Source organism: Zingiber officinale, chromosome 6A (assembly GCF_018446385.1).
Source record: "Zingiber officinale cultivar Zhangliang chromosome 6A, Zo_v1.1, whole genome shotgun sequence".
NCBI classification, from domain to species: domain Eukaryota; kingdom Viridiplantae; phylum Streptophyta; class Magnoliopsida; order Zingiberales; family Zingiberaceae; genus Zingiber; species Zingiber officinale.
This window is the reverse complement of record NC_055997.1, coordinates 135,330,121-135,355,682: the sequence shown is the minus strand read 5'-3', so window position 1 is coordinate 135,355,682 and position 25,562 is coordinate 135,330,121. Positions and strand designations below refer to the sequence as shown.

The window sequence follows — 25,562 nt, the reverse complement described above, 5'->3', positions numbered from 1 at the left end:
TTTGAGCCATTTATTGAAAGATGTTGAATACTGACGTACAGACTAGTCCTCACCACTCGGAGGTTACACCTATATTTTTTATCACATCCAATAATTATGTTAACTAACAGCACCCTAGGAAGAGTCCTCAACCCCTAAGCATCCGGTCGTCTAATCAAATAGACCACAAAGCTAAGCAAGTTTGACATACAATATCGGCCTAGATTGGCGATCAAGGCGCAAGCCTTAGCTAATTTTATGACTGAGGTACAGAACACCCAACCGGAGGTAACTTGGAGGATCTATGTGGATGAATCATCCATCCGACAGGGTAGCAGGGTGGACATACTTTTGATATCACCACGCGAAGATCGAATATAGTTGTCTGTTCGGCTGGACTACCACACTACAAATAATGAGACAGAGTACGAGGCGCTAATCGTCGGCCTACAAGCAGCCCGGCACATGGGGGCCACAAAGGGCCTTATCCGCTCAGACTCTCAACTGGTAGAGCAACAGCTATTGGGCACTTTTGAGATAAATAATACTAGACTAAGGCTATATGCAAAGGCGTTCAAAAATTTAAGGGCTAGGTTTCAAGAAGTAATTATCCAAAAAAAATTTCAAGTGGAGAATCAACATGTGGATGAGCTGGAAAAGTTAGCAAGTTCTTTAACCCATTTGGCGTTGGATAGGCTGATCGAGCAGGAAATGTTAGTAGCTCACATCAAGAGGCCAACTGGAGGGGAGACCTCAAGTGATTGGAGAACACCTTTGATCGAGTTCCTATGATCGGACAACGTGCCAGCCGACCAAGAGTAGACTCGGTTAATAAAAATAAGAGTCAAACGATTTACACTAGTAGAAGACTACCTGTACAAAAGAGCCTTTTTGAGACCATTGTTGAAGTGCATCAGATCGGAGGACGTTTAATATAATCTGCAAGAGGTTCACCAAGGCTCTTGTGGCAGTCATCCGGGCGGTCTTTAATTAGTAAAAAAAATCTTGTTAGCATACTATTTCTGGCCTACTCTACAAGCCGATGTCGCTCGAACGATAGCAACCTACTTGTCTTGCCAAAAATATCAAATTATATCGCATAGACCTACAGAAGAGCTGACGACATCTATTGTCTCCTATCCATTCGATCAAAGGGGCATGGATATTGTAGGACCCTTCCCCCTAGCGATCGGACAAAGGGAATTTCTTCTTGTGGCGATAGACTACTTCTCCAAGTGGGTGGAGGCCGAGCCGCTCACCAAGATAACCAAAAAATGGTTATCAAATTCTTGTGGCAGAATATTATATGTCAGTTCAGCATTCCTCACAAACTCGTCTCTAACAATGGAAGACAATTTCAATGGCGAAAGCTCAGAGGGTGGTGTGTCGGGTATGGTATTACATAAGCTTTCACTTCAATAGTTTATCCCCAAAGTAATGGTCAGACAGAAGTCATCAATAGAGAAATTCTCAGAGAATTCTGAACTCGGCTCGACCACGTAGGGGGAAGCTAGGTAGATGAACTGCCAAGCATGTTGTGGACCTACCACACCACACCCAAGGAAGCTACTGACATAACCCCATTCCACTTAGTATATATAGGGGAAGCAACAGTGTCGATCGAGATAGGGATTGAGTTCGATCGGATGCAGCTTTACGACAAGAAAAATCCCGAATGGTGTCTTTTGGAGCTAGACTTAATAGACGAAATCAGGGATAAAGTAGCTGTGTGATTGATGGCATACCGGCAGAAGATGAAGCAAAACTACAGCAGGAGGGGGATTCCCAGATCCTTCTAAATTAACAACTTAGGCGGAAAAAGAGTCAAGTTAGTTGACGATGTCACTAAGCTAGAGGCCTCGTGGGGAGGATCATATAAAGTCATCCAAAAGCTCAATTCAAGATCCTATTATTAACAAAATGAGAATGGAAGGAACCTGTAACTACCTTGGAATGCAAATCATCTGCAACCCTACCAGGCCGAGTAGTAAGTTTGAGATTGAATTTATGTAAATTGTAAAAATATTTACTCTATGAATGCAGGAAAGTCTAAATAAAAATTCACCGAGTGTCAAAGACTCACATGCCAATCAATCGTGTTATAAGCGAGCAAAGCCCTCGTGTCTAAGTGTCCTAGACTCACATGTCATATGGTCGTGTTATAAGCGAGCATGCTCTTGTGCCCCAAAGTTATAGCCCCCGGGTTTTAGACTAGGCATATCCTAGACTCACGTATCGTTCAACCGTGTTATAAGTGAGCAAAGTCATCACACCTAAGTGTCAAAGACTCATGTGTCGTTTAGCCATGTTATAAGTGAGCAAAGCCCTCACACCTAATTGTCAAAGACTCACGTGTTGTTAGGCCATGTTATAAGCTAGCATACTCTCACGCATCAAAGTGTTAGCCTCGGGTTTTAGACTGGGTCTGATCCCAGACTCACATGTCGATCAGCCATGTTATAAACATGCTCTACTTTTGTACCCCATATTACACGGACAAGTATGGAAAGCCAAGTCTCCTACACTAAGGATAAGTTTAAAAAAAATAGAAAGCTCTAGAGTGTTGAATGAAAATGCATTGATTCATACTTAGAAAATTTTTACAAGTTTCCCTTGGCGGTACAAGAAACTGCTGATAAACTTAAAGAAGAAACTACGGGATGTAGTCGAGCACATCGTCAGGAAGTGAATTGGAGATCTTCTCTCTTTTTATAACTTTACTAAGAAGTTCAGGGGAGAGGTAGTCATCGTCCTTCAGTTGTTGAAGGGTGTCGTCAATGTCGTAATCAAAGAGATGGAGAGTCTGGTCGGTGAACATTTCATTAAATTAAGGGGAGCGAAGGTATTTCACCCTGAAAGATTCTTATCAATCGGGTTCCTCCTCCTTGAACCTATCAAATGCCATTTTTAACGCCTTCAGCTCAGCCTTCAACATAGCTAATTCGACAGCTTGCTCATTTATTGTTCATTTATGCTCCTTGAGTTGGAGCTCACTCGTTGCCTGCTCCGCTATCCGGCTAACTTGCTCGGCAACTAGTGTTGCTTTTGCCTCTTCGAGTTTCTATGTCAAGACCCGAGCCTCCTTATTTTTGGTCTCCAGATCTTCCATGGCTCGGAGTTTCCTAGCTTTGGCAGAATTTATTTTGGACTCAAAGTGGTGAGCTTATTTGGTCAGCCGATTGAGCTGGAGGGTTTGATCATGATTCTTGTTCTTCTCCATGGTGAGTGCCCGCTCAGACCCAAGAAACTGCTCGGAGCTCGTGTCTAAGTCTTTTTTGAGTTGGACCAACTTTGCGGTTAACTGCTCAACTCGACCCCATGAGGTGTCTGGTTTCCCATCTGACAATCGAAGCTGTTGGTTCTCATGTTCAAGGAAGGCCAGCCGGTGGCACATAGTCAGACTCTCCATCCAGAACTACAAGTCAAATGAAGCTAGTCAACGTTGATCGGGAAAAGTAAAGAAAAAACTTCGCTAAACTTACCCTAGTTGATTTCTAGGTGAAACCATCCACAAGCTCCCCAGGCGAGATGGTCGCCACCCGGGTCCTAGCATCCTCCCACACTTATGCCAAAGGACCTTGGATTGCAATTTGATGTTGGGGGGAGTGACTCAGTGCCATCTGAACGTTGCCACTCGTCGGTCAGCAGGCAAAAGATTGCCTTGACATGACTGCAGCTGCTCGGATCAGAGGGCTCTGAGGTGGCGGTCCCTTGGATTTGAACATCGGGGAGGAGCAAATGATAGAAATAGCCTCTGAAGGACTCCCCCTGCTCAGAAGGAGGTTGGAAAGTTGTTGTTGGAGCACGGGCCTACAAGGCTGAAGTCGCCAAACAGGAAGAGGACTCCGTTCGGTGTCGCTTCCAGCGTTAGATCAGCATCTGGCCCGATGTGCCTGACTCGGAGGGGACCAGGGTCGGCTCCATAGTGGGGCACTCGATAGATAATTCACCTGTGTTCACTGTAGCATCGCTAGCTGCCACCTAGCTACCCATGACTTCGTCGGTTGGCTCGTCGGAGTGCTCAAAAGGCAACAAGCCACGACTTTCCAATTCAGTCACTGCCTTAGTGTTGATGTTCGCATTGGCAAGCTTGCACTTGCTGCTCAATAGGGCTCAGATCATGATTTAATCTGCAAAAAGGAGATAAAAATTAGTTAGATTCAAAGATGACAAGAAGAAAATAACGTACCTAGGGGGAGGGGCAACCGCATTCGGATAGGGCTTATCCCAAACACATACAGGATGCCCTCTAAATATAGCCTATGTATTTGGTATTTCTGACTAGCCAGGCTTGCGGCTGCTTGAAGGTAAATCGATTGGCCTCGATATTTGCCGAGCGAAGGAGAGGAAACGAACATAAAAGTAATGTTTCTTCTAGTGCTTATTCAAGGAGGGCATTTTGTCAAAATATATAGTAGCCACTCGGGCTTGGAAAAGGAAGGTGCTCGACTCAGATAGTTTCGAATAGTAGAAGTAGTGGAACACCCGGGGCACCAAAGGAATTCTGTATAGGCAGAATAAGACAACAACCCTGCATAATAACATAAAAGAGTTAGACACTGCCCCCGCGGGCTGGATCAACCGGTTAAGGCGTGACATCCTTGTACAATGAGTCGTAGGGTCGAAGGTCCACGGACGCGCACTGGATGAATAATCTGGGCCGGCTGTGTTAAATTCCGGAGACACCACGCTTTACCCGGGCCAGCATTCACCGCTGATTTACCTCCTCCTAGGATCCCTGTGGGGCCAGGCCTAGGGGGCCGCTGGGCGGCGGAACCCGCCTTTCCTTGTACAATAAAAGAGTTAGACACTAATTGATGTAAGGAAATGTGAAAATATCTACAAACATCCAGGAAGAAGGGATAAATGGGAAAGCGTAGGGCGCAAGGAATTGGTCTTTGAAAAAGGGCAAAAAACCATCTAGAGGCGTATGACGATGATCGTAAGCAGAAGGAATGGTGATTTGATATTCATCAGGAAAATGGTAAGTTAGTTTCATTTGATCAACCTCATCGCCATTAAACTTGGACTCGATGGAAGTGTACCATAACCCGGGGACAACCAAGGATGGGGAATGAGAGACTATCATAGAACAAGCGATGGAAATCGAAGGTCTAAAGGGAGAAAAGAGAAGAGACTTACTAGAGAGAAGGAGATTACCGATGATGAACAGAGAAAAAAGAACAGGGAGACAACAAAGACAAAGATGAAGAATGCAGTAGGGAGAAGAAAAAAGTTAAGTGTTTAAAAACCCTATGAGTGATCGACCCCAGTAGTCTGATTAAGGGCTTTGGAAAACAAGACTTTATTGTGATCGTTGAATTTGAAAAGGCAAATGTCACATTAGACCTAAACAGTCGTTTGTCACATCACGTATGTGGCGACAGAAAAAGACGACATGTGGCATTCGATTATAGGGAGCATTAATGGTGCATAATTGAAAGGCATGGTCAGCATGCTTTACATTAATAGTAGAGGATTTGAATGGTATCCAAAAAATTATGTGATGTCAGTAGCCATTAAAAGGCACTAAGTGAAGAAGACCACTTAAGACAGAAAGCAGAAAGAAATGGAAAAATAGTTAAGTATCATCCTCAACCAAGCCGAGCGGTGGCTATAAACCCTTGTGTAGTGTATGTCATGGCCGAGCGGTGGCTATGAACTGCTAGTCCTTGATCGTCACAGCTGAGCTGCGACTCTAAACTCTAGCGTAGTAAACTTTATAGCCGAGCATCGGCTATAAAAACTCCTGCAGTAATATTCATAGTCAAGCACAGCTATAAAATCTTGAGCCAGGAAGCATTATAGCCGAGCGACGGCTCTAAACCTCAGCACGGCGTATCATAGCAAACATGAGCTTCTCGGTAAAATAGCTTAGTAGCACAACCGAGTGGTGGCTTTAAACTTTTGGATGCCAAAGCGAGCAGAAAGAACAGAAGCCATATTAGCATAGTGGCGGCTCTAAAACCCTAGAACACCTCGCCGAAAAGGAGTTTTGAGACACACTAGCTGTTCAGCCAATCGGACTTACAACCTCCTTTGACTAGACTTGAGGGGAAGGTTTGTGATACAACGATGAAGAGGAGCCCACCAAAGACAGGTCAAAGCAAGGAAGACTGGTTGACATGGAAGTCAAAGTTAAGGAAGATAAAAAGACGCTAGCCATGGATCGACTGAACGGGCCAGTTATGGCCAGACGGACGACATGTCCGAAAGGGTCAGTTATGGCCAAGTGGACAACATAATGCTAAGAGACAAACAGACACTATATCCCCCAGCCATGTCCTGGCCGAGCGGGCGGTGGTTCATTCGAGTTTGATGCAAACCTTCGACTACAGAAAAGATAAGTAAAGGAGGATTGTGTTATTCAGCATAACCGAGCAGAGGTCTCCAGGCTGACCGGATGCATGTCAACTTATAGCAAGACCCACCCTTGTATTTTCTTGTACTCTTTTAGAGGTTTGAGTCACTGACAGCAGAGTATGTTTCACAAGCAAATCGTACTTTGGAAGCTTTCAGCCTGTCACATTAGAGATAAGCATGCTCACTTAAAGAAAGGTGTCAAGGACACTTTTTGACTTGTCTTTTCATAGGACGTTTAGGAAAACATACACACGCTTTGAGATATATATGTACACAGATACTATAGTGGCACTGTAAGGGGGTTCCCATCTACCGATGGAGGTATGCTCAAGTTTGTTATTCTACACGCATTATAGCTACAGTAGTCATACTATTCCCCACATCATCAAAAACTAATTTGAGTGTCGGAGGACCAACACTGGGAACCCCTTCCCGGTCCAGCAGTAATGCTTTTGTATTGCAAGACTATGTGGAGTCTCCTCCCCATCAACTTTCGAGCCACATCCTAGCTTGCCATCTTCTCTGCTTTCGGATAGGAGCATGATACAACTAGAAAAAAAAAGTATTATGCAAAAAGAAGTATGACAAAAACTAATCTAAACTTAATACATCCCCACAAACTTAAATCTTTTATTGTCCCAATGAAAACTAGAAACATAATATGGAGGATGTTTGAATGAGAGAAGTTATCTAATGATAAGCTCTAAACATGGAAGACATTCATGTGCAAACAATACTCCTCTAATAGGTATTCACATTCCTCCAAAACTTTGAATCCTACAAAAAGAAGATAGACAAGGAAGACTACGTAGAGAATTAGGGTAATGGAAAAGGAAAAGTAACTAAAAAGAAACTAAAAACTTAAATGAAAACAAGAATGAACTTAGGTTGCTTCTCAAAGATTATGCTCTCCTTCAAAGGCTCATTCCAAGGTTGCTCCTTCCTTGATTGCTGTATAAATATGCCCTTCTACCAATATGCTCAAAAAAATATTAGTTATTAGCTTTAGATATATCAAATACAATCTTACCATCGCCAATCACCGAAAAAAGCATATCATCGAACATGTATTCACATGTGGGTGGGGAGGCTCTTCTAGGTCTTTGAGACTTGGAGGTATTTGAATTAAAGTAGTACACTCCACTGTCAAGGCCTCACTTTCATGTTCCTCAAGCTCATCTTCATTATCTTCACTTCTTTGATACTCCTCTTAAGTTGAAAGTCGAGTTGACATTCTAGTGCAAAGTGAGTCTATATTATTGCCTTTAACATTCATACTCTGGATTTCCTCATGCATTTGAGCTTGTGAGGTTAAGATGTCCTCTGCCATCTTCTTTAATACTTTCCCACTGAGATGGTAGTCTATAGTTGTTCTCCTTTTAATTGTTTCTGAAAAAATTACAAGAGTTCCTTCAACTAGAGCTATATGTGTGCGAATGTGATGAGATCATTTCATCGAACTTTCTGTTGAGCTCATCTATTGATGTTTCCAAGTTGTGTATCTTAATGCAATTTTCGATTGTATGGCCTGTTACGCCACAAATCTCACAATATACATTAGAAAATTTTACAACAGTTAGTTGTTTGGTCCTTTGAATTGAAGCTTCTAATATTGTGTTCAAGGAAAACATGCTCATTTAAATGATAATAGTTATAACAGGATAGACATGTAGAAGTAAACAAAAATAAAAATGCAAAACTAAAAAAATAAGAGAAAGAAGAATGCAAAAGAAAAATATCTAAAATAACTCAAATGTTAATCAACTAATGTTAATCAGAAACAGTCTCAGCAACGGTGTTAAAAACTTATTGTACAATCTGCAAGTGCACTGTTATCATCAAGTAATAAAAATATCGATCCTCCAGGAACTGTTGATTAAGCACTAGTTAATTTCGTACAGTGAATTATCTAGACAATTGAGGGGTGTTTGGTTCATGAATGCAAGAGAAAAGAAAGAACATAGAGAAAGAGAGATGATCTTGAGAGGGGATGAACTTAGGGAGATTGTTTCTAGAATTTCGATTTCATTATGATGATGATTAATATCCCTAGTACATGTTCACTTCCTACCCTTCGTGTTTATAATCATGTATGGATTCTAACCTAATTACAATAAGCTACAATAATTCTAACATCATTTAGTAAAAAACTAACTCTAGAAAGTTCGATTAAAGAGATACTCTATGTCACTAAGAGCCCCCTGGTCATACAATCACTAAAATTATCTCAATTACTTACTAACGAGGATTAAAAGTTACACCAGAGTATTTACATCATTCTTATTCAATGTTACTAAGTTGAAAAGGTAACATAAAAAATCCAGTTAAAAGGATACCCGAGGGTTCCCCGGTTATATGATATATATGTTACACAAATTACTCCTAACATTAAATTAGTGTAAATCCATTAAGCTCTTAGTTTGCTAATCTCTTGCGAAGGATTAGCCCTCAATTCAAAGTGATATTCCGAAAAATCTACTTAAATGGATACCCTATGTCACTGGACCCGATCAAATTATCTAAAGTACCTCCTTTAAATATTGACTAATAATAAATATCTATATATTTATATCATTCACATATTTTTATCAAATAATTATAAAGTACGATATACATAACATAAATACTTTATCGAATCATGACATGAGTTTTTGGTTATTAAAGACCATGCTAGCACAAGTTTTGTCAACGTCTAGCGGCGAAAGCTCCTCTGTGGAATCTGCTCGTCTTCTCCCTTCAGCTTCACTAATGTGTAGGCCGTAGCTCCGGCGATCGCGCCGGCCGTCGGCGCCACCAGATATATCCATATCTGCTTGTAATTTCCTGCTGCCACTGCCGGTCCCAGAGTTCGAACAGGATTCATTGATCCCCCGCTTAACGGCCTACAATTGATACATATTTAAACATAAAATTAATTAACGTATAACTTGTAACCCCAACTGACGAATTAGGACAAGTATTCGTCGACTGACCCTGCTATGAGAATGTTGAGAATAACGGTGGCTCCGACGGCAATTCCGGCCAGTTCTCCGACCTATATGCATATATATAAAACGAAGGCAGATGCTGTATCTGTCACATTGTGTACTCAATTAATTGAAGATTATCTATATAATTAATTACTGCGCGAGTGTCGGTGGCGACGGCGGTGACGACGAAGAGGAGGTTGAAGGTGATGACGAACTCGATGGAGAAGGCCTGGGCGGTGGGGACCGAGGGGACGGTGACGCCGCCGGAGAGGAAGGGGTGGAAGATGGCCTTGAGGGCGAAGGAGGCGGAGATGGAAGCGGAGACCTGGGCAAGGATGTATGCAGGGACGTGGACCCAAGGGAAGTGGCGGAGCAGAGCGAAGGCGATGGTGAGGGACGGGTTGAGGTGGGCGCCGGAGATGTGGCCCGTCGACAGGATCACGACCATCACAGCGAGGCCGGCGGAGGCGGCGTTCCCGATCAGCGTCTCGGCGCCGTTGTACTTCTGGTTCACGATAGGCGCCGCCGTGGCGCCGAAGATGAGGATGAAGGTGCCCACGAATTCTGCTCCCAGCTGATTTATGACAATTAAATTAATTATTAATCTTATTCATAACAAAAGTCATCGTCGCGCCCGTGCATGATGGTTGAAAGATTGGGACATGGAATTGGAAATTGTGAGGACGTGAAGCGTGGTTGGGGACAGACATTGATGTGTTGTTGAAAGCTTTCAGTCATCAATGATCAATCACATTCTTTGTCTGCATACATCACTCACTCTTGTGATGGTATGGGAGAAGTACAGCTATATCCCACTAAATCTGTCAAATAACACTCTAACATTAACCTTTAAGTTCCACCTTCTTGACCTGAGATTACGGTGCAGCAACAGAATGTTAAATCCAACCTGTACTCAGGTATATACGGTTTAATTTTAGTTATAGTATATTTATAAAAAAAATTAAATAGGATATGAACGTTTTCTGATTTATTCTGTCTATGAAAAATTTTTGTAAAATCAAGTCACAGATTATTTAATTCATTTTTTTTTAATTCCACGTTCATCAATTGAAATATTGTTCTTCTCTTGATAACACTAGATTCAGTAAGTATATATATATATATATATATATACTCGACGGATGGTAGGTAGCTTAACAATGCTGTGTGTATGTTTTTTTTAAAATTCTTTATTCGTTTAAAAATATTTTTCTTATCAAACTTGTAAAGACTAGGTAGCATGTTAAATATAGTGCTAAATTGAAAATACAAATATATAGTGAGACAGTTCAAGAAATATAAAAAGAATGTTTATTTGTAAAATTAGACAATTTCAAGTCCACACAATAGTTTTAAAGAGTGGCGTAGCCAGAATTTTTTACTAAGAGGGGCGGTTTTCAAAAATTTTGAATATCTGTGTAGATATATTTTCACCATTCAAAAGCTTAAATTTCAAATTTAAGGAGCTTAAACAAACTTAAATTTGAAAACTTCGATCAAAACCCTTGATTCTAGTTGAAATAATAATATGTCGATCCCCAAATCTTATCTATAACTCAAAGTTGAAAAATCATTTGTTATCTCACTTTTTTATAATATTTACATTCCTACAAATGATACATTCATTGCAAACTAAATGACCATACTAATTATTAACCTAATAAAATAAAATTTATACTTTACTGTTAGGTTTTTCGGGTCGCGAAAACCGCTTTTTCGCGTCGTGGAAACCCCGAATCACCCTAGCCAACGGATCTCGTGCGAAGAAAAATTTCAAAACAAAAATACGAGTACGAGTTCCTACTTAGATCTACTCCTAGATCTACATGAAACGAGTTATACCTTTGAAGCGAAGCCCTTCGCGTTCCCGCTCGTCCAAACGGTGCCGGATCTCAAGAGTATAAAAATAGATACTCCTCTAGAAGTATCCACACGGACTCGTAGGTGGAGAAAAACACACAAAGAGGTGTGCTAGCACCTATGTGTGGTTCGGCCAAGTTGAGGAGGAGAGGGAGAGGAAGAGAGCTCCAAGAGGAAGAAGGAAGAAAATGCACACACTTGAATGAAAAATTGAATTCTCATTCAAACAAAAGTGGTCGGCCACTCTCCATTGTGTAACACCCAAAATTGCATTAAGTGCAATTAATGTGAAGCTATTAAAGAAAATGGCTTTGTAACTTCCATGAGGTGGCACCTATAATGATGTGGAGTAACATCATTGGTCCATATCATTGCCAACTCACCAATGAGGTGGCATAAAGTCAAGTCAAACTTGACCAAATCTCTTCCATGGTTGATCGAATCCAACCATTTGATTCAAGTCAACTTAATATAATGAATCTAATTCATTTAATTAAATTGATTCAATAAGTCAAAATCTAAATTAGACTCATTGAACACATGAATCAACTTGAGTCGAACTCAAGTTAGCCCAATTAGGATTACTCTTAATCCAATTTGATTCATCAAATGAATCTAATCCTCTTGGTTCATCATATGAACCTAATCTCCATCTAATTGTCCTAAGTGTGTGACCCTATAGGTTCTTGTAACGTTGGCAATGCCCTAAACCCATTTAGGAGCATAAGTAATGAGCGGTATCTAGCAACACATCATTACTACCCAAGTTACAAGAATGTCGAGATCCAACATCACCTTGTGACTACTAATTGTGACTCCTCACAATATATGACAAGTGTCCTTCTATCCTAGACATCTAGATTGGTCAATGTGAGGCATAGACCGTGTCATCCTCTGACCAATCTAAATCTTGAACTCCAAGTAGACTCACTAAATCAAATGAGCTCCATATCCTATATTGACTCATTTGGGCATGGTCATGCACTTCGTGGTCTCACTCTATCAAAAATACCGATGTCTCTCCCGTCATATAGGAGGGATAGATCACATCTACATCACTCACATCCCTCTGCATAATTTGTTATATACCCAGTAATCGCCTTTATAGTCCACCCAGTTACGGGTGACGTTTGACGAAACCAAAGTACATAACTCCTTATGTAGGGATCTATGGTGACTTCAGGTCTAAGGACTAGTAGTCATACTAATAGCCACATGAGAAAGTATATGACACTCATATAACGATCCATGATACTTTCTCATGGCGGGTCATTCAGTATACATTCTCTAATGTATACTCATGTGTCAACTTGATATCTCTATATCCATGACTTGTGAGATCAAGTCATCGAGTTGACCTACATACTAGTCTTATTGCATTAACATTGTCCCTGAATGTTAATACTCGACTAGGAATGATTAAGAGTAGTGTTCCCTATATCATCTCACTATCGGTTCAACTAACCGATTGATATAGATGAGAACCGTCTACTCAGGGACATTATTATACTTAGTTTATTTGGCACCAATACAAGTAAGTATAATAACCAAAATCCAAATGCCTTTATTTATATAGAATATGATACAATAAGTCCAATATACAATTATCAAATGATTGGCTCTAGGGCTCTAGCTAACATTTACAACTCTTTTTCAATTAATGAAACATTAAAAGACGAAAGGAATAATTTACTCCTCTTGGAATTTCATTGCCTTTGAGAAAAATAGAGAAGAGAAGATAGAGAGGAAGAAGCAAAAGAGGAGAATTGTATCTTATTTATTAACAATCTTAGACTAGTTTCAGTGAGTTTGGCAACGACACAAAGAGAGCAAGGCAAAATAAAATATGACTATTCTTGTGGTGCCAATAAAATCTTTAAAAACATGAGAAGAGGAAGAAGATGTGAAAGCTGATGGTTACTCTTGTTGCTGAAAGAGGGCACAATTGATGCTACATGTCTTGCTTATCGGAGAAGAGAAGGAGAATAAAAGAGAACTCTTGTGCTCGAGATGAGGAGAGAAAAAAATGGTAAGTTTACTACTATGGGAGAAGAAGCAAATGGGAAAGAAAATGAAGAGAAAAATAAAAGAGATAGATAGAAGGAGGGTTGACATAAGGTACAACATGTCAGGGTTGCAACATGCTTATAAATAAAAAGGTGAAAAAAAATGAAATAGACAATTTATTCAAAAAATATCTTAATTTGCTTTAAATCGATCGACCTCGTTTAAACCTTAACTTGGTTTAGCTATAGCTTAACTAAATCAACTCCATATCAATTCTTTTTTGACCCAACATAATCCTTATCTCCGCATCTACCTATTGGAGTTAATTCGAACCTGATTCAATTTTAATTTCGTGCTCTCACTTCTTGTCCTACGATTTAGTTCATCCATTTATTATTATATATTTTATTTTTAAAATTCAATACTTAATATTTTAAGTCATGATATTTTCTAATAAAAGTGTTATAATGGATACCTTAGATCGTGGGCTTTTTAAATATGTGATCAATTTCAATTTTTGACAACTAACAGTGATAAATCATTCCATCAAAGTGATGATGAAGACTTTCAAATATATAATATTAATATTTTAATAAAATATGAGAGGGGGTGGTCACACCCCCTCTCGTCCATGTGGCTACGCCCTTTTAAATGAAATTACTATATGATCTTAAACTACTTAAAATAAAAAATAAAATAAAAAAAAAAGACATATAATGACTTTATAGGATCCAAAAGATCTTGCGGATCCTCTGGTCCGCAAATTACGGACCAGGGGATAATCCACTGATGAGAACCTTTGATTTAGATGGACCCCATCTTTAAATAAATGGGTCCATCTAAATCAAAGGTCCATATGTAGTGGATCATCCCTTAATCCGTAATTTGTGAACTAGAAGATCTGCTCTCTCCAAAAGAATGCATAACAATGTTTACAGTTTGAGTCCATATAATAATTTTATTTAAAATTGCTACATGGATCTAAAATACTCACAATTAAACAAGGAAACTCAACAAAATGCTTATTTGTAAATTTAAAGCAATGCAGATCCATATAATAGTTTTGTCTCATACTGTTATAAAAATCTAAAATGTTAAAAATTGAAAAAAGGAAGGCATATAATAACTTCGTAACATTTAGGGTACATATAAGAGTATTTATTTATGGACTTAGAGCCGTTTAGTGTCGTATAATAATTTTGAATAAAATTACTACATAGGCCTAAACTAATACGTAAAAGAAGTATATAACGACTCCAAAACTCCAGGAAAAATATAGGAGTATTTGTTTGCAAAATTTGACCAATTTAAATTCACATAATAATTTTGAATAAAATCTTTATATGTACTCAAACTGCCCAAGTTTTAAATCTTTGTTGTTATTCATACATCTTATAAATTTTTTAACAAAATAGCTTTGTTTCTATAGTGTTAGGAGACTTTAAATTCTTTACAGACACTATGTTCCCATAATTAAGGACTCTAGAAGGATTGCATCACATGGTTATTGAAAGAAACTACAATGGAATGATTTTATGTTTGAATGATAGGATTGTGAAGCTAGATTTCTTCTTTCAAAATATCTAAGTCTCACACGACTAAATATTGCATTAATACAAGGACTATCATTAATTTATTTTGCTTTCACATTGCAGCTCCGCCGACATACTATGCACACTTTGTTGCACTAATATTATGACCACCAATATTTCCTAGAGATAATTAAGCATCTTCAAATGTAGTTTCTTCCCCAAGTTAAATGCAGAATAGTAGTGATGTAGGAAGAAAATTTGCAATTTTATAACTTTGATATATGTGAATGCAGTAAATTATAACTTTGTTACTCTATTATATATGTATAGAGAAAAATTATAACTCTATAACTTTAATATATGTGCAAGAAGAAAAGTTATACTTTTGTTACTCTGTATTGAGACAAAATTTAACTCTATAATTTAGATTTATGTAAACTTTAACTATTAAAAAATTACTATATGGGCCTACTTGTCTAATTGAAAAGTGAATTTTACACCTCCATATGGTCAAGGGGGCACATAGGAGGGCGACACATAGGTGGGTTATTTTGAGAAATTGGACCAGTTTAGGTCGATATATGTAACATTTTGAATAAAATTACTATATGACCCTAAACTATTTTAAATTGAAAAAGAAAGACACAATGACTCTATTGTGGGTTTCAAGAGAGATAGGATTGTTTATTTGTGAAATTAGACTAGTTGAAATCCTTACACTAGTTTTGCTCAAATTATTGCATGAATTTAAAATGTCTAAAGTAAAATGCATCTTAGGATTTTTTTTTATTTATAAGTCAACTGTCTATGTTTTTTTTTTTTCATAATTCAGATATTCAGTTTAGACCGGTTAATCTTAGGATGATTAATCTGTTAAATAGTTAAGACATTAAAGAGGAATAAATAGTATTTGTCGAAAATAGTGATTTAAAACAAGTTACGGAGCATAAAAGAAACAAGTTACGCAGCAGAAAAGAAAAAACGAAAACTAAACTAGAACGAAGAAGATAAGCGCGCGCTAACATAAGTAATATTTTATTTGGTTCGGAGCTTTCAATGATTCCTACTTCAAGGTCTGCACTCTCTATCAGTTCAAATAATTAGTTACAAAGAGTGAGTACAAGAATTAAAATTAATTGTTACCGATAAACAGAAAAGAAATTTAAAATCTTTCTTTTTTTGAACTTCGGAGCAGTCTTTGGGTATTGTCGGAGCCTTTTCGAAGCAGCACGCAAGAATGAAACTTGTAATAGATGTTATATTGAAGTTGTTGGTCGAAGGTCTTTATATAGATCTATTCCGAGAGCCTGGAATCCCTCCGAGCACCTAGATCATTGATGACGTGGCAATCTCTCGTCGAAACTTGATCCGTCAATTTTATCCACTTCCGGGCACCCGGACCCCCTCCGGGTGCCTGGATTGTTGACGTGGGTTCGGCCAGTCATCGCGCTTCAACTCAACTTCTGGATGAAATTTGTGGTCCAGGCAGCTAGACCAACCTCCGGCACCTAGACCACCTGGGTGCCTGGCCAGGCCACCCAGGCGAGGTTGGTTCAGGTGATCTAGGCACCTGGACCAACCCTGGGAGTCCAGATAGTCCGAATGTCTGGCCAGGCCGCCCGGACGAGACTAGTCCGAGCACCCGGACAGCTCCGGAGCCCGAATCCCTTCCGATCTCTCGGATATCCCTTTTTTCAACCGTCTCTTTCCTTAAAAAAAAAAAAGAGTTTTTCCAAGCAAATAAAAATATGTTTATCCTGTAAAATAAAATTAGTACAACACAATAAGATAGTGGTAGTAACTTGATCTGGTCTCCCCGAGACCAGGATCTAGTCAAGGTCTCAACTTAGATTTTTCAAATAGACCTAAATTGGACCGACGCCTACAGTTCCCTCAACCGGAAACACGTCCTCACTAGATCTCTCCTCCAATTGTTTACCTCCACTTACCAACTGTAGTCGCTTAACTTGTCTTTGACCCACCAGGTTTTCCCGCCAGTTTCAGGTCCTACGAACCCAACTGGACTTCGGTCGATTGTCAGGTCTCGCGGACCCAACCAGACTTTCCACCAGATATCAGATACTGCGGACCTGAACTTCACACTAACTATCAGGTCCCGCGGATCTAACTGGATTTCAGTCTCGTATCAAGTCCTTCAGACCTGTCAACTCTTGTATACTTGGTAAAGTAATTAGACTATAAACATTATAATTTTAATTTATTTGTCATTCATCAAAACTTGAGTTAGATCATTAGTACAAATCGCACCAACACAGTCTGACCCTTCAGAAGTTTTCTACTTACAGTCAAAATAAATTGAGAGCGCTCGCAGAGATCCATCCAAATAACCAACGTTCTTAGAGTTATTCCATGAGAAAAAAATTTTATAGTACATCGCAACTAAAATTCAATCCTTAAATTCTTGATTAACTAGTTGAAAGGCTGATCGCATGGGCCCATGCACTGATCAATTTTACTCAATTAGCTTGCAACAACAAAGGGAAAAAAAATATAGGCATTTACTTTTGATTCAGTCATAGAGCTTGCAATTGCCCATGAATGTCGATTGGGCTCAAATCCCACCCATTAGATCACAAATAGCATGCACAGGTTGAGTTTTTAGCTAGGTAAACAAATGGGGGAGAGCAACGGATTCTAAGAGGAAGCGCATTAGGTTTTGTCCTCTCCTCTCCTCTCCTCTCTGTAAGGTAAACACAACTTAAATAGTTGTTACACCATTAGATATATGCACAATCCTTTATTTTTCAAGCAGACTATTCAATCTCTTATTTAACTAGCAATCCAAGTAATTAAGCAATGAGACAAAAATAGTTATACCTCACTCATCAAATTGTTTGCCCATAACCATCCAAGTATATAAACTCTAATACTCTAGTGATCCGTATAACTCATTCCCCATCCATTTGTCTCCTTAGTTACGTGATTTATCTCGTCTATGTTAATTCTGGAATAGATTTACAAGAATATTGGAGGCGAGCGCTTAGTCTTTTGCCACTCTAATGCTCTATTGACGGGTAGGTGTGGATTAAAGAAGGAAAGAAATTAAATTCAAGGTAGAAAAGAATTTCTATGGAAAATGAAAGGAATTCTTTATCTGATGTGCATATTTATCTTAATTAAGGGAGGTGAGTGAGATCAATTTATTAAATTATTTATTTTTAAAAAAACCTAAATTATTTATTATCTAAAATTCCTTATTCCTATTTTTTTTTCATTCCTACGTATCCTAAAACTCTAATTTTTTATTCTTTAAAACACATTCGATGAATTGTTTGGTTCTTATGTGACCTCACTTCAATTGAAGAATTTCTACTCTAAATCTACATTTTAGATTCACTTTTGTATCAAAACACGTACGTGCTTTGAATATTCAATCGTAAATAAACAAGGCTTAAAAATTAACAAATGAAAGCATCTACCTTTGTTTTTTTAAACAGGGCTAAGAATCCAACATTCTTTATTGAACTCAAAATATATCAAAATTTATTATAACTGCGTTCTTCAATATCAAGTGATCCTATATAAAAGCTTAAAACAATGGATGATAAAACGTAAGGCAAAAATATTATATAGTGTGATAATTTTATTATGACAGAAGCAGATTTATATATTTTAAAAAAAATATTCTTACTCTCCCTAAGGATAGTAAATGAGTCAAGTCGAGTAGAATTTTGGAGTATTTAAATTTGTTTGATAAGGTAATCGAATCGAGCCGAGCTTAAAATAAATCAAGCTTTTGAAATGATTGTTCAAGTTTAGCTTGGTTTATTTTTTATGAGCTTGAGCTTGTTTGAAGCTTGACTTGAATTTGGTTTGAACTTGATTTGAGCTTGGTTCAAGCTTGGTTTGTTTAGATGTTATCGAGCTCTCAATTTAAGCTTATTTGATTGTTTGAAAATTTTAATTGTTTGATTGGTTATTGAGCTTGACAATTTAAACTTATTTATTTATTTTATTTTATTTTATTTTATTATTTATTTAGCATATTAAAAAGAGTTTTATTAATGAATATGATTTGTGCACATTGTTCACGAATCTTGTTCATGAACGTTGTTCGTGAACGTTAACGAGCTGAACACATATGTGTTCAAGCTTGTTTAGTTTAACGAGCAATTTAAACTTATTTATTTAATTAATCTTGTGTATATTGAACGAACATAAACAAACTCTTAATTATCAAATTGAATACCAAATTTATTCATAAACACTTCATTTATTTACCGCCCTACCTCCCTCTACTTCCTCCCAATTTACATAAATGAATATTTCCCTCAAAATCATCTGCCGAATGGTGGCTCTTTATTTCGACCTAAATGTTTGATAAAATAAATAGAAAAAAAAACTTTTCATAAAGGAAAAGTTTCTCCTGTTTTACTTTCCACGCCTCCAAATAAACGGAATAAATTAGAATGTCGCTTCTAATTAATATTGATATTAATTTAACCACATTTTTCTCAGATTAATTATATTTTGCCCGGTCAATTGTGAGTTTAACCATTGGAACTGCCACAGGAGAAGTGTTGAAAAAGAGAGCACCGTGACATATTCAAATACCCTACAAAACAACTAACCAATTAATGGGCATTGACGAAAGGGTAGAATCAAACAATTTATATTATTCTCTATATTATCCTCTTTGGTTGCATATGGCAAGGAGACAAAAAGGAGGCTTTATCTGTCTAATTAAAATGAGGAGAAAAATAATTCCAAGCAACCAAGAAAAAAAGAATATGTACTAAGAAATAAATCCATGCAACAAAAAAAAAAAGCAATGAAAAATGAGAGGAGATTTTTAAAATAGTAAAAGGCGTACCTTGCGTGTGAGCGAGATGTCGGGTCTGGGGAACTCCGTGAAGCACATGCCGCGCGACGCCGGCAGGCAATTGCCACACCTCGGCATCCTCTTCCGGTCGTGGGGCAGTGAGTCAACTCGGAGCGAATTGAAGAGCGGCGCGCCAGGCGTCCCGGGCGTCGCCGTCGCCGATGAGTTCGGTGTCGCCGGCTCCTCCATGCCTAACTTTCTTTTTTTTTTGGTTTTTTTTTTCCGTAAATATTTTTTTTTTTTGGAAAGAGGAGATGACTGAGAAGGGCAAAATTACATGTTTTGGTAGTTTTTGTAAAGTTTTTTTACTACAAGAAAGGTAAAATCGTAGCCAGGATTTGACGCTAAAGTCCACAAGTTTTACTCAGACACCATAAATAAGAAATGGATCTGCAACTTCGTGGAGGGTAGTTTTTGGTAGATCGAGCTGCAGGAAGAGACAGCAACGATCACATAATCTGAAGGATTTTATAAAGGTAAATCTAAGGAACAAGGAGAAGAACTTGAGCCAGCTGAACTCAAATCTTTTAGGCTTTTTTCATCTCCGTTGGATGATTGAAGAAAGGAAAGAGAGCACCAAGATCTGATCAATAATGGAAAGGAAGATCAAGCTTTGGCCGTTAAACTCAGAAAGGGAGGGAGGGAGGGAGGGAGGAGTATGTTGAAGGGTTTGGAGGAAGTAGGCAGGTGGCTATAATGGGGATGTCTCGGGGAAATGGAAGGTCAATGGCTTCCCATTGGCGACTACCAGGATCAACTGTAACTTGACTAAATAATTAAATAGACTAATGAGTATTGGAAGTTACTAAAGCTGGTTATTCAATCATTTTGTTTTTAATTCAGATATTTAATTTTTTAAGCCGATTAATTTTAAATGTGATCGGTTTGGCACTATAAATTTTTTATTGATCAGATAAATTTAATAGAGCTCATGAAGATCCATACCAACGGTCGTAGTTGGTCAATTTTTTTAGAGTTGTTATCTTATGAAGGAAAAATCTCTATAGTGTATTATGATGATTTGAAGATTTTAATCGCTACACATTGATCGAAGAGGAACGTAGAATCAATATTTTAATCTTATATGTGGTTGATATTATGATACAGGGAAGCAGAAGGAAGGAAGTTCCAAATGAATAAAATCCAAATCAATTATTCTATTTAAAAATTTCTACTTTAAATTTTGGATAGGTTAATTAAAAATTCTTTACATTAGTTATCTTATCTATTCCCTAAATTTAGATTTGATAAATAGTGATTTTTTAAATTTAGGGAATTAAACCTCTATCCTAAAAATAAAATAATATTTTTTTAATCTCTCTCCTTCCACTCAATCTCTTTCATTCCACTCATTCCATAAATATAATAATAAAAAATAGAAGAAAAAGAAGAAAATAATAAAAAATTAAGGATGATGAAAATTTTAGGATATTTGATGTAGTGTGCAATGAAAAGTGATTATCTAAATTTAATTAATTGGATCATTTACCCTAAATTTTAGATATAGTAATAAAGAAACTGATATAGATACTCTAACAAAGTCATTTATTAATATAACTGATAATTGGGGGAGATGTAGGCGTTTTATTTTTTAAAATATTTTATATATCTATTTTTTTTCTGAATCAATTAAATTTTATAAGTGAGGGATTCAGTTCAATAAAAAAAATTTATCGACTAATAAAATAAATCTAAAAATACATATGATTCAATAATCGACCATTTTACATTCCATGATAAAAAATACTCTACAATAAACCTTAGGTAATCTAATATTTACCCATATGAAAAATTGAAGGGAAAATTTGTATGCAGTCTCCATTGGCAAACATAATTTTGCATGCAGAATAAATCTTTATTTCTACTCCTTAGTCAAATATACTTACCAAATTGTCCTTGATATTTTAAGTATAAAAAGTCTAAAAATGAGTATAATTCAAACTAGAATCTAGTATATTTTCTATCAAATTGAGCACGATTCTTTTTCCACCTCAATTGGATAGAAAATATACTAGATTTTCTATAAATAGTAGTCAATTGGATGGAAAATATACTAGATTTTCTTTAAATTGTGCTGAATTTAGGAGGAATTATATTAAATAGGAAAAAAAATCATACTCAATTTAATAGAAAATATACTCGATTCTATTTTAAAGTGCTGAATTTAATAGCAATTATACTCTTTTTTAGACTATTTATGCCTAAAAAATATGAAGGACAATTTTAATAGAAAATATACTCGATCCTATTATAAAGTGCCGACTTTAAGAGGAATTATACTTATTTTAGTATATTTTCTATCAAATTGAGCACGATTCTTTTTTCACCTCATTTGGATGGAAAATATATACTAGATTTTCTTTAAATGATACTCAATTGGATAGAAAATATACTAGATTTTCTTTAAATGATAAATGAGTATAATTCAAACTAGAATCTAGTATATTTTCTATCAAATTGAGCACGATTCTTTTTCCGCCTCAATTGGATAGAAAATATACTAGATTTTCTATAAATAATAGTCAATTGGATGGAAAATATACTAGATTTTCTTTAAATTGTGCTGAATTTAGGAGGAATTATATTAAATAGGAAAAAAAATCATACTCAATTTAATAGAAAATATACTCGATTCTATTTTAAAGTGCTGAATTTAATAGGAATTATACTCATTTTTAGACTATTTATGCCTAAAAAATATGAAGGGCAATTTTAATAGAAAATATACTCGATCCTATTATAAAGTGCCGACTTTAAGAGGAATTATACTTATTTTAGTATATTTTCTATCAAATTGAGCACGATTCTTTTTTCACCTCATTTGGATGGAAAATATATACTAGATTTTCTTTAAATGATACTCAATTGGATAGAAAATATACTAGATTTTCTTTAAATGATACTTAATTGAATAAAAAATATACTAGATTTTTTTTAAAATAGTATTGAATTTAGGAGGAATTATATTAAAATAGGAAAAAAATCATGCTCAATTTAATAGAAAATATACTCGATTCTAGTGTAAAGTGCTGACTATAAGAGGAATTATACTTATTTTTGGACCTTTTGTATCTAAAAAAATTTAAGGGGCAATTAGGTAATAATATTTGCATGAGGACGTTGAAGCAAATGAAACAAAGTTTTTTATGAGTGGAGATTATATATAAAATTAAAGTCGTGATTAGAAATTTTTCTCTACTTTACTCAAAATTGAACCATACTTATCTGATGAGTGATGACAAATCCTAACCTAGTGCCATCAGGGCCGCATAGACTCTTAAATTGGGAGGGGCTCTAGTCCTCCAGTCTATGAGGATGAGAAAGGCGTCTTTAGAAATATGTTTGTCTCGCCAACAGTGAACCGGTCACATCGCCCCCCTCCCCCCCCCTACGAGGATGAGGAAAACGTCCTAAAAAATGCGCTCACCTCGTCGGCGACGAACCAATCACAATGGTCTCGCTGACCAAAGTATGCTCTGGCGACCAAAGTGATCTCGCTAAATGACCCCCTTAATATCTAGTCTTGGCCCTGTCCCTGAGTAGTGAGTACTACCAGTGGCGGATCCAGAAATTTAAACATGGAGGGGCTATTTTTATGTGGAACAAAAGGTGGTATCCTCTATCTCTACCGGTGGTACCCTATAATACTAAGAGTTTCACTGCCGGTAAGGGGGGGGGGGGGGGGGGGCGACCACCGATGCCCCCCCTGGATCCGCCCCTGGTTAGACCTTCATACCAACTAAAAAAATACTAAATATACACCTCTAACATCCCACATCCCATCCCCATAAAAAAAACCTTAAAGGGCAACCTGACTATTTAAATTTATTATATAATTTACATTAATTGTGTAATCATAGTTTGGTCAAAATATGATAAGTGCCAAAATAAAGATAATAATGTATAAATTTTTAATAGACCTGCAAAATAATCATAGCAAATATTAAGATTACTATATACAATTCTAGTCACAAATGAAGGAAGAGAAAGTAATACAATAACGACAATTAAATTTTATCCCATTAAGTAAGATCAGTTATATAGATTCTTTTACACCATTGAGTTCTATCCCCTACTATATTATCATATATATTTAAATAAATTTTATTTTATTACTAACTAAGTCTTTATTGTCTTTCTCTTCCTCGTTTGATGTGTATTTGTATCATAGTTTTACATCACCTAACTAGAACATTTATTAGCCATGTAAGCACATGACTATACCATCGTAAACGTATATCTCAGAATTTTTTCTCAATAGATGCAACTTCGACTTTCTCTTTAATACTCTTATTTCATATTTTGTCATCCTCATATGTCCACACATACACCTTAACATCCTCATCTCTATAACTCTCATCTTCTACTTATGTGCTCGAGTCATATCCCAACATTTAACTCCATATGATATATCATGTTTAACTATGATTTTGTAGAACTTTCTTTTAAGTTTTAGAGGTACTTTATGATCATATAAAATACCTGATGCTATTTTCCATTTCAATCATCTTACTTGTATTCTATGTAAAATATCTCTCTTAATCCCTTTATCATTTTACAAAAATGATTCTAAATATTTAAAGCTCTTAGTTCCAGATAACTCATCATCTCCTATCTTAACAATTATCTTATGATATCTAATATTTCTAAACTTAAATTCTATATATTATATCTTTATTCTACTAAGGCTAAAACCTTTCTCTTATAGTGTTGCCCACTAAAATTCTAGTTTAGTATTTATTCTTTCACTTGTTTCATATACCAAAATAATATCATCTATAAACAATATGCATCACGGTACTGTCTTGAATGTGTGCAGTGAGTTCGTCCATAATTAGTATAAAAAGATAGAGACTTAAAGTTGAACTTGATGTAACCCTATCTTTATTGGAAATGGTTCAGTTACTCTGCTTGAAGTCTTCACTCTGCTTATTACATTCTCATACATATTCTTAATTAGTTCAATATATGTTATGCTAACAACTTTTTTTTCTAGAATTTTTCATATAATTTTTCTTGAGACTCTATCATAAACTTTTTATAAGTCAATGAATACCATATGCAGATCTTATTTTTATCCAAATATTTTTCAATTAGCTATTTAAAAAAATGTATAACTTCTATTATCGACCTTGCAAGCATGAACCCAAATTGATTTTTCCGTGGTCTTTTTCCTTAATCTTTTTTCTATTACTCTTTCCTAAAAGATAATGGTATGACTCATTAGTTTAATAATCTTATAGTTTACATAATTTTATACGTCTTCCTTATTCTTATATAAGAGAACTAGAGTATTTACATTCCATTGATTATATATATATATATATATATATATATATATATATATATATATATATATATATATATATATATATATTTATTTATTTATTTATTTTTAATATTATGTTAAATAATTTTATAAGTCATTTAATAGTTTGTTTTCCTAAATATTTCCATACCTTTATTTAGTGATTTTTCCATTGTGTGCATTAATTTAAAGTTTGTTTTACTTCTAAAGTTTAAATTTTACGTATCAATTTAAATTTTTATACTCATTTGATATACTTAAATTACTTAAGTTAAATTGATCACTTAAATTTTCATTAAAAAATTGATAAAAATACTTTTTCTATCACATTTTTATTTCTCTATCGTTTACTTAATATACTATTGTATTAATCTTTTATACACTTTTAGCTAAGATTTAATGTAAGCTATTTTCTTTAAAAAAATATTGAGTGTGAAAACAGGGGGAAACTTTTTTCTAAAAATCTTATACATCTTATCATTATTTAGCACCTATGAGATTTACAAAAAATTATATTCAATTATGTTTTCAGGAAATCTTTCTATGTCAAAATCTACTTTAAGATACTTAGAAAAATCACATCTTACAGGAATTTCTGTTATATATTTCATTCAGGTTTTCTTGGAGCGATGTGTGTAGCCATATTGGGATAAATGAATCATCTTTTATCATATGGTATATATTACATTTTTTATTTTTGT

At 36.1% G+C, this 25,562-nt stretch overlaps 1 protein-coding gene across 1 annotated transcript; it reads right to left on the bottom strand.

Annotated features, from left to right (window-relative positions):
• Positions 1-8,880: 8,880 nt before the first annotated feature.
• Positions 8,881-20,209, bottom strand: LOC121998249 (probable aquaporin NIP5-1). The gene is made up of 4 exons (XM_042553067.1): positions 19,545-20,209; positions 9,466-9,885; positions 9,315-9,376; positions 8,881-9,224 (listed from the first exon to the last, which is right to left on the bottom strand). Exons 1-4 carry the CDS (start codon positions 19,740-19,742, stop codon positions 9,035-9,037), a joined length of 870 nt encoding a protein of 289 aa, XP_042409001.1. The 5' UTR covers positions 19,743-20,209; the 3' UTR covers positions 8,881-9,034.
• Positions 20,210-25,562: the final 5,353 nt, after the last annotated feature.

Excerpts from the sequence above, each read along its gene's own strand:
- LOC121998249 (XM_042553067.1), bottom strand. The coding sequence starts at position 19,742 with ATGGAGGAGCCGGCGACACCGAACTCATCGGCGACGGCGACGCCCGGG. Across the intron at positions 9,886-19,544 it reads ACATCTCGCTCACACGCAAG|CTGGGAGCAGAATTCGTGGG; the intron begins GTACGCCTTTTA and ends GTCATAAATCAG. Across the intron at positions 9,225-9,314 it reads CTCAACATTCTCATAGCAGG|GCCGTTAAGCGGGGGATCAA; the intron begins GTCAGTCGACGA and ends TATCAATTGTAG.